The sequence below is a fragment of the Thalassophryne amazonica genome, chromosome 19, assembly GCF_902500255.1.
Source record: "Thalassophryne amazonica chromosome 19, fThaAma1.1, whole genome shotgun sequence".
NCBI lineage: Eukaryota > Metazoa > Chordata > Actinopteri > Batrachoidiformes > Batrachoididae > Thalassophryne > Thalassophryne amazonica.
Window position 1 is genome coordinate 64,198,366 of NC_047121.1, and position 10,002 is coordinate 64,208,367.

The 10,002-nt window shown below is 43.4% G+C and overlaps 1 protein-coding gene across 2 annotated transcripts in view; it reads right to left on the reverse strand.

Moving 5' to 3' along the window:
• esrrb (estrogen-related receptor beta) overlaps window positions 1–4,472 on the reverse strand; it is a 215,168-nt gene extending 210,696 nt beyond the window's left edge. For both annotated transcript variants that reach the window (XM_034159550.1, XM_034159547.1), the window contains exons 1-2: window positions 4,135–4,472; window positions 3,615–3,690 (exon numbers count right to left, since the gene is read on the reverse strand). In XM_034159550.1, coding sequence (XP_034015441.1) covers window positions 3,615–3,690; window positions 4,135–4,150 — 92 coding nt within the window. In that variant the 5' untranslated portion in view covers window positions 4,151–4,472. The remainder of the gene's footprint in view (window positions 1–3,614; window positions 3,691–4,134) is intronic.
• Window positions 4,473–10,002: the final 5,530 nt, after the last annotated feature.

Genomic DNA, 10,002 nt, shown 5'->3' on the forward strand with positions numbered 1-10,002 from the left:
CCAAGAAAGCAACAGGAAAACAGGATGCGCTGTGAGAAAATGAGGCACCACTTTTGGGGATTAGATGACAGAGTCTCTGCGCTCGGCCTCTCGGCAAAAGCCACCGCCGAAGTTTGGTGGAGCAGCGCAGGTGCAGGTGGAGACGGGGTTTTTGAAGGACACGGGCAGGGTGCAGAGTGAAGCCGGAGAGGGCGAAATAGTGCGGTGGGCTGCATTTCTGTCAGCAGAAGTGATGGCTGAGTGGTAGCGTTATTTGTCTTGTGCTGCCATACAGCCCTCGCACCAGCCTGGGCATTAATGAGAGGGGGCCGGACCGCCGGGCAGGAACACGGCGGGCCTCAGACGCAGGTGATCTGTCACACAGCCGTCTTGCTCAGGCAAGGAGACACATGAAGACGGAGAGGAAAAGGGGGAGGCGGCACGGCTGGCCTCCGCGTGGAAGCCCACATGTGCCACTTTCCGACGTGAAGAGATAGTAGTGATGTGTAACAGTCTGTCCAGGTTCTAAACAGACACCAACGATGCACTCCGCAACACTTAGCACGCAAAATACGTTTGCGATTCTGTTGCTATTCATCACTTGGAGATAAAGATGCTCTGGCTCTTGATTGGCTGAGCACATCTGACAGTTAATTAGCAGTGGGTGGAGCAGGAAGAGTTGGAAATCAGGCCAGGTGACCTCCGGGAGCAGTTTGTCACCCCTGCCTTAAAGTGCATTCCTCAGTTTACTGTTTAACATCTGTTTTTGCACTGCACTGCCAAGATACATTTACAAAAAAGGCCGTAAAGGTGAACTGATACAAGAATCAGAACTACACTGATACACACCCAGTAAGCCGAGTCAAACATCCTCCGTGTTGAATAATTTTATGTCTGTGGAAGTACAAACTGCATGATTTAAAGTAAAACGTCAGAGAGATGGAATGTGGTGAGCAACTGCTCCTTTCCAATTAAAACAACAGGCAGAGAAAGATGGTTTCTTCGTAGATTGGATTTTTAGAAGTTGGGTGGAGGTTATGTTTTCATCCCTGTTTGTTTGTTTATTTGTTCGTGAACAGCCTGTAACCCACAAGTTTTATATATTGTTATGTAATTTTTATAGAGGATTCATATCCTGATAAGCAAGAACTGATTCAATTTTTAAGGTCATGGGCCAAAGGTCAAATGCAGGAAAAATCCTGGAAAATTGGAAAAATCCCTATCTTTAACATTGAACAGAATCTCAAAAATTAATAACTGTCAAAAAAGATTGAATCTCTTTCATATTTGAGAGCCTTATGTAGGATGATATCCTTTATGGACTGACAACGTTTGATCTGGATCTGATTACAGATTTTGTGGCCATTGAAATTTAACATTTTACATTATATCTTAAACGTGCCCTGATCACTGTCATATTTGAAAGTGAGGTGTAGACTGGCACAAAAATTGATCCAGATGTGATCCAGATTTTGTGGACATTTGAATTTAATATTGAAAAGCCCATTTAATGTACATTTTGCATTATATCCCAATCAAAAGTGCCTCAATCACTCTCATTTTTCTGTTATGGATTAATCTACACAACTAAAATTGGATGGAAGTTCCAATTTTATGCCTGTTTGTCTGTCTTCCAGTTATCCAGGTTTTTTTTTCCTCTTGAAGTGGCTTTTTTTTTTTTTTTTTTTAAACACGTGCAATTTATACTCCGATGCGATTTATACTCTGAAAAATCTGGGATTACCAGTATAAATTTAGTGTTTGGGAAACCTGCCATGTTTAGTTGTAAATCCAGAATGAAGGTGTTGGAGCGAGTTGGATTGTTGGATTGACAGTGGCGAGAAAGCAGAAAATGGCCAATTTAAGTCTGGGAAATGGAATGGTCTTCTAATCCAAACAGATACCTGGCTTGATAAGGTATTGTTCTTTTATCTTTTTTTTTTCTTCAACCATCTTCAACACTACCACAGAAGTGCGACAAGCGTAAAGAAAGAAGACAAAGCAACAGCTGGGTACCGCCTCAGTAATTCCCCATGGAGCCAAGAAAGACACCTCTAACCGCAGACCATTTTCACTCCTGATTACAGAGTTTCAAATCAACCGCTAACACAGCTATCCACTTCCTCCCACCAACTCAGACAAAGACCAGGCTGTTGTGTTACAAAGAACGAAACAGGATTCTGTGACTTCAATGTGCATCACACACAAACAACTCCCATGCAAACAAGACGTTTACCAAAAAACAACTACAGGCTAGTGTTTGTGGCCGTACACCTTTATAGCAGAACGGCAACACCCCAAAATTTGTACACACTGTGCGAGGGCTTGTCAGCGTGAATGTGCATCTCAGGCGGTGGTGAGATTACTGAGGAGAGATGTGGTGCAGCAGGCTGCCAAAATAAAGATTTATACAGAGCAGTTGTAGATGCAGAAACTGACATTGGACGACATGGCGTGCATGATAAATCACAGTGGACAGGGGGCACTGTACTCCAGAACCAAAACAACACTCGAAAACAGGCCGAGAAGAAATCAGCATCGATGCAATTGAAAATAATAACAATAATAATAATTTAATCCAGTGTTGCAGCTCATACAAATAAATATTCTCTAGTTATGAAACATCTTATCAGAAGATATCATGCGAATGCATCCTGATTACATTCTGTCAAACACAAATTAAACATTTACTGTGATGTTCCTGATGTTCTCACAGGTTATTTGCCTGATGTATTTCGTATTTACAGCAGACTGTGGTTCAGTAAAGTGTCGCTCTGAGGGATGCCCCTTTATCCCCGTGTTAAATATGAGGGGCCCTGAAGGGGCAGGGGTGAATCCTCTTTTACTTTTATGGGAAGTGGCTCGGAGTTGGGGAGGTGAAGGACAGAGTCGCCGGCCGTTCCATCACTCAGCGCAATAAATGGATGCAATCTGTATCCAAGTAAAGCATTGGCTGTTTTTAAATTCCACCTCTTTTATCCAAATGAATGATGGGCCCGGTACAGTGCACTGTGTGGTAATATTAATACACATCAGAGGCCCGCACCCCTCACTAAATCAGGGAACCGCCAGCATTTGTTATTTAAATGACAAACAGCAGCTGTAGGGGTGCAGCGCCGAGAGACGACGCACCAGCAAAGGTGGACAAACCAATTCAGATTTCAATCCGCCGAAGAATCAAGGCCCCCTGAGCCATCAGTCTAATGAAAAAAGGCAGAACCGCTAGTCCGAACACTCGCGGCGCCTGCTAACTTCACCTTAGACGCATTTTCTTTAGCTTCACACAAAACTCTACACCAGTCTGCTGATAACTCTACATACACAAGGTACTTATAAGTACTTCTCAATCTGCAATACTGAGCAAACTACACAAATTACGACTGAGAAAAAAAACAATGAGGAGTGACTAAATCTCTCTGTCTTCATTTGTAAGATTTAGATATTTGGTGAGTAAATTATACACATGATGCAGTGTTGTATGGATATGAGGTACATTTTAATACCAGGTGTAAATGTAATCACATCTAGATATGATTATGAAACACATTTTATTATCAGGTGTATATGGTGTGTTTATGACGAGTGCCTGACAATATAAGAGATTTGTTTCCCCGTGAGGAGGAGGATGAACTTACCTGGTGGTGTGACGAACACAGTTACTGTTTTCCTCCTCTTCCTGTGTGTAACATTCCCAGAGGGCCGTTAGTCTGCCTGGAGAACACACAAACAGACTGAGTGGAGCCAACACAAAAAAAGAACACACACAGAGAAGGCGTTAAGCTCAATCATCTTAAACCCCTTACTCCAATTAAGGGTCACGGGGGGCTGGAGTCTATCCCAGCCGGGTACACCCTGGACAGGACGCCAGTCTCTCACAGGGCCACATATAGACAGACAAACACATTCACACCCACACGCACACACCTACAGAGTTTAAAGATATACAACTATACAGGTTTTGTATATTCTGTGTTAGTACACACCCACAGCCGACGTGCTTGATGAATTCCTGCGCAAAAAGTAGTTCCCAAACAATGCTGTATTTGCGATGACAGTGTGTTTTCATGGGTAAGAAAAACATGAGTATATTTGGCACAAGAACTCCTGTATCTTGTGTGTTTTTACATCTAAATGATCGGAAGTCAGCATACTCACATTCATCCAGCAGCATCTTCTCATGCCTCCAAATTCAGCGCTGGTCAGGTGAAAATAGTCAGACGAGCTATCCCACAATGCCAAAACAGCAGAGATGTCGCTCCAACGTGAGCAGCATGCTGAGCAGGGTAGCTGCCGCCCTTCAGGCCTGTCGCTACCGTGCATCTGCCTCCGGAGTCCTCCGAGAAACATCTCCCCGAAGGACTCCTTCTTCAGTCAGACAGTTTCCCTGACCACCGGTGTCCGCCAGCCACGGTGTTTGAGGGTTGCGATCGACACCATTTTAGGCATTACCAGTATTGTGCAGTCTCACGAGTGCTGGTCTGGTTAAAACACTGAATGAGAAGAACCTGAATGAAGCTGAGTCACTGCAGAGTTCAAATCAACAAATTACAGCTGCTCTGCTCCTCCTGCGTCATACGTGAGGAGCACTGAACAGAAAATGCCCCCTCATACCGACCCCACCCTGCCCACGTGCTGAAGAGCCCTGATGTCAGAGATGTAACATTAAGGTCAACCTCACTCATGGAGACGTGTTGGGTGCACAGGGTATGGCTGGTGAAATGGACCACCACAAAGGAAAAAGGAGCATGGAGCTGTAGGGTGCACATAAGCCAACCAGATTCCATTAATAATAATGCAAAACCTTTTCTCATGACATCTAGTTCATGAGCCAGTCATGAATTTTGACCTAATCGGTACCATTAAGGGGAAAAAAATGACACTTAGAATCCAGCCTCAGTGTATCATGGCCTACACAAGCATGTACGATAGCCATCCCAGGATGGTAGCTGTAGCCAGGTAGGGGTCAATGAAGAATTACACAGAGGTCAAACTTTAAAAATGCTCCAGTCATGTTGGAAACTATGTCACATTACTTGTCTGATCATAATTCCAAAAAAGTATAGTTTAGACTATCTATGATGGAATGTTCTGGAGTTATGGGGTAAAAACAGCAAAAATGTTGACAAAGGTCAATTTCAGTTTGTACAGGGGTCAAAAGTTAAAGTTGCTCCAATTTCAGCAACAAATGATGCAAATTATTGGTTGAAATAAAAGGATCAATAAATGGAATAGTTTTGACTGTTTTGAATGCTTTGTCTCCAAAGTAAAGGTCAAACAAGGTCAACATCCATTGGATTCTATGACCTATTACATATATTGCCCTGTAACATGATAACTAAGCATGACAGATGATGCAAACTATTCCTTTTTAGAACCCTATTAACCCAAACAATAATTTGCATCATTTTTTACTGAAATTGGAGCAACTTTAATATTTGACCCCTGTACAAACTGAAATTGACCTTTGTCACCATTTTGGCTGTTTTGACCCCATAACTCCAGAACATTCAGTCATAGATAGTCCAAACTATACCTTTTTGGAATCGTTATAATCAGACAAGTAATGTGATATAGTTTTCAACATGACTGGAGCATTTTTAAAGTTTGACCTCTGTGTAATTCTTCATTGATCCCTACCTGGCTACAGCTACCACCCTAGGATGGCTATCATATATTTTTGTGTAGGCCATGATACACTGAGGCTGGATTCTAAGTGTCATTTTGTCCCCTTAAGTGGTACTGAAAACCTGCTTGGCCCATGGACTAATCCTGGAGTGGACTGAAAGAACAACAAGGCACCCTGTTTGAAAATACCAATAAACATCACCTGTAAAAGAGAAATCAAGACAGACTCCGATCCAGCAGAGGAGCGCTCCTCGCTAACCGGCTCCGCTGGTCTAGTACTGCAGGCTACATAGCGTTCACAACCCCAACAGGCGTGCGCTACAATCAGGGCCTGTCAGGGCAGCCTTTTAAAAGCCATCATGTGCCATGACCTCAGCACCCATAAATCACATGAGTGTGCAGGCGCAGGGTGTCGAGAGCTGTGAGCGGCATGCTTTGAGCGAAGTCTCTATGTTGTATAATCAATAGATATAAAAATAAATGGCTTGACCGTTATTCTCTCCCTGCTACCCCTCTCTAATAAAATCCCAGTAATGCATATTTCATTTACTTTTATACTTATTGATTACCTGTACTCCAGTTAGTAAATCACGCGCCTATCGATCCCTCAAACGCACCTCTGTCGGACAGCACATAACCAGCCATTTGCGGCCCTGATAAAGAGCTCAGCCATTGAACTCAGTACAGTAAATCTTTGCAAACTAACTTTTTAATTCCAAAATCGATCCACATTTAAACGTCCCATTATTTCACAAAGCCCGCCTGCGGTATTAAACGTAATACCCTGATGCATTTGGTCTTGATGTGTGGAGATCCATCCCTCCATCTCTTCCTTCATTGCATTTTGGGCCAGGGCACTCGGTTGCGGGGAGGTGTGACCTGAAGCCTGGAAGGAGGTAAAGGCTCACCCCTGCTCAAGGCAGAGATGTAGATCCACCACGGGTCTGCACCAAAACCCACCAAGACACCCAGGACAATGCTAATCAAACCTGAGCATGCCATCAGCTGGTTCATTAACTGAAGCAAAACATGAACATTTATTTCAGAGCGGAACCCAAAGGCGTTTTAGAGCCTCCCACCCCGCTTCCAAAAAAGTGTGCAAAACACTGATTATACTACTGAACATCTGCTACTTCATCATTTTTAATTGCAAACCAGATGTTGGACAGTTGCTCTCCCCCTAAATATACTGACTGGGTGATGAGAAATTTTCACAGTACCTCTAAACCAGTCTCTCTCTTGCTCTCTCTCTCGTTTGTAGTTTACCTGCTGGTAACCAACTCCACCCATTTCTGCTCACCTGCTTCCCAGTTTCAATCAGCGTGCAGCATTAAGTCAGCTCACCATTCAATTACTGCCAGACTGTTTTGTGCAACTGTGTTGAAATCTCAAACCTGCTTATTGTCTGTCTGATTTATGACTAACCCAGCCGGCTCTTGTACCGCTGCCATCTGCCTGTCACACTGGAAAACCTCTGCTCTGTTGTTGACGCGTGTCTTACCTGCTCCTGAGCTTTTATCTGCCTCTATCCTGCCTCATTAAGGTTTCCGACTCATCACTTGTTCTGCCCACCTCCTTCCTGGTCTGACCGTATTGCCGATTTGACATCCGAGTGCTGAACCTGTCTGCTCAACCCTCCTTCTGACTGACCCGCAAATGATTTGTCTGCATCACTGACTCCACTTCTTGGCTCTTAACCTACTGCCCACTTGACCTGTCTTCATCCTGCCCTCTAACTGGTGTTAAATACTGGATGTTTCGGCTGTGGCATTCCTTCCGGAGCTCCCAACACTAAGTGTAATATTACACTAATATTTTTCAATGTATTTGCACTACGTCCACACGTTCTAGGGCCAAAATGTCCAAGTCCAATCTGGCCGAGGTCAAAACATTCGATACCAACACAAGCGTGCAGGGACTGCCTTCGGCCAGCTTTGCACCCATGATTTCAACAACAGAGACCTTCAGCACAAAATAAAAATCCTCACCAACAAAGCCTTCACCATGTCAACCCTGCTGTACGGATCTGAGACCACATACTGCTGCCACCTGAAGACCCTTGAGCAATTCCACCAACATTTCCTGAGGGGTATCCTCCACAACAGATAGAAACCTACTTACTACTGACCGACTTACTCCACAACTACAAAAGGGCAATTCTACGGTAACGGAATTACAATCTGAGCTAATCTGTCGTGGTTAGATGCCATATGTCCAGATTTTGCATCTGTTGTAATTCCGTTACCATAGAATTGCCCAAAAAATAATAATTATCAAAAAATAATAATAATAATTAAAGCAAGTTCTATGTATTGAAGCTATCCAACAACTAAATTGTATAAAAGACACAAGGACACTGAGGTGAAAAGTCTCCAAGATGGATTTTTTTTCTGCTCATGAGGCACCTCCAAACTCAATGTGGTCCCTGAGGGCACCAAGTAAAACAGCACTGACACAGGGTCAATTGTAATTTTTGGTGCCCACATCGAAAAAGCAAATATCAATTAAAAATAATAAATCAAAAGAGTAGTGAGAAGCTGCAGTTACAAAACAGCCATCTATTTTCATTAGGGTACATAGTGCTTCGGGTGCAAGCAGGATCTCAAGATTAATAGAGGTATTCAAATGAATCAGAAAGGATTAGAGTCTCCAAGGAGCATAATCAATAGCTCCAAATCAATAATCAATAGGCCACTCACACCAATATACTTACTGCTGACACCAAGATCTCACAATTAAAATGAAAACTGGTAGGAGAGTGGTGTAAGACTATGATTTATCTCTCAGCGCGAGTGTCATTTAGAAATAAATAAGTCAATAAATAAAAGCCGCTGGTGTCGGGCTCAGGTGGGAGGCAGTTATGCATTTTAATGGAGCCACCAGGTTCTGAGCATTACGGGCAAATCCCACAAAGCATCATGCCTATTCACACGGCGGTACGAGGATAAACAGCATCACGCAGCCTTTATCACTTAACGTCAAAATCTCTGATTGTTGCCGTTAACTCCTGCCAAACAGGAGATGACAGCTTTTATAAATACAGTATCATTTCAACCTGGCTGTGGTACAAGATTAATGCTTACACTCTACACGCAGAGAAAACACTTTGCTCTCAAGGGTGTTCAAAAACAAGAAAAGTCAAATGTATGAGAGCTCAGCGCAAGAAATCGATCATGTGGGGTATGTGTTCAAAAGAAATGAAAAATATCGCGGCGTAAAATCAAGACGTGACATTTTAAAGAGCGTCAAGAGGAGGACCTCCGCACGAGCTGGACGGGCATTCAGTACAGCACAAACCCCCCAGGCAAAAGGTCCATTCGGACCATGCTACCTCAACCCGAAAGGCTTCGTGTTCATGTACTGCTATTTTCTGAGTGCCAGCATCTTTTTTCAATTGCTGTAATTGAGAACTGAGCATATGCAGCTGCATGCAGCCACCATCAGGATGGTCCAGTGTTTAAGCGTTAAACCCTCTGTTGCTCTCGGTGTGCAGTTGAGTGCCTTGCATAGCACCACCCAGTGTGTGCATGTGTGTGCGCGCGTGTGTGTGAATGTGACGTATCACTGTAAAAATGCTTTGAGCTTCAGATTCAGATAAAAGAGTGCTATATAATGCAATCCATTACCCTTTTTCATGTCCCCACTGAGAGCCTTCTAATTTGAAAATTCTTCCACTTTTTAGAAAAGTGCTGTGATGTCACTGCAGCATCTTCTAGACAACCAACAAGGTGAAGCTTTTGTGGTTTGTGTGAACAGTCAGCTGATGTCACAAAAATATTTCATATTAGCCGAAGGGACTTACTATTAGAGACCAAAAAAATAATACATTTATGATAGCAAACTGGACACACACTTGGTTCCCGCTAAGGGTGTGTGCTTTTTAATCACTGCATGATTAGAATTTAGTTATTCAATGTTTATTGTTGTTAGTAGTTGGGAGATAACCTACTACTGTAGGTCGTCTTCCTAAGGAGATATTACAGGCACATCCAACTGGGAGGAGACCCAAGACCCAAGACATGATGGAGAGATTATACCTCACAGCTAGTTTGGGAACCCCTCAAAATTCACCAGAAAAGGTTAGAGGACCTGGCAAAGGATGAGGAAGTGTGGGATGAGCTGCTTGGTCTACTGCCTCCATGACCTGGGCCTAGAGAAAATGAATGAGTAAATGAATAGCCCAGTAGATAAGGAGCTGGACTACATGTAGACCTGGGTTTGATTCCCAGTCAGGCTACCTGTCTGTGTCTTAGGAAAAGATGTTTTGTGTACATTGTCTCAGTCCACCACGCTGAAAATGGGTAATGGATTTGGTTAGGGAAGCAAACTATTTCTGACTGGTACCTGTCCGGAGGTGGCCGCAGACACTGATCTGTTTCATGCTATAGAATCCAGGGA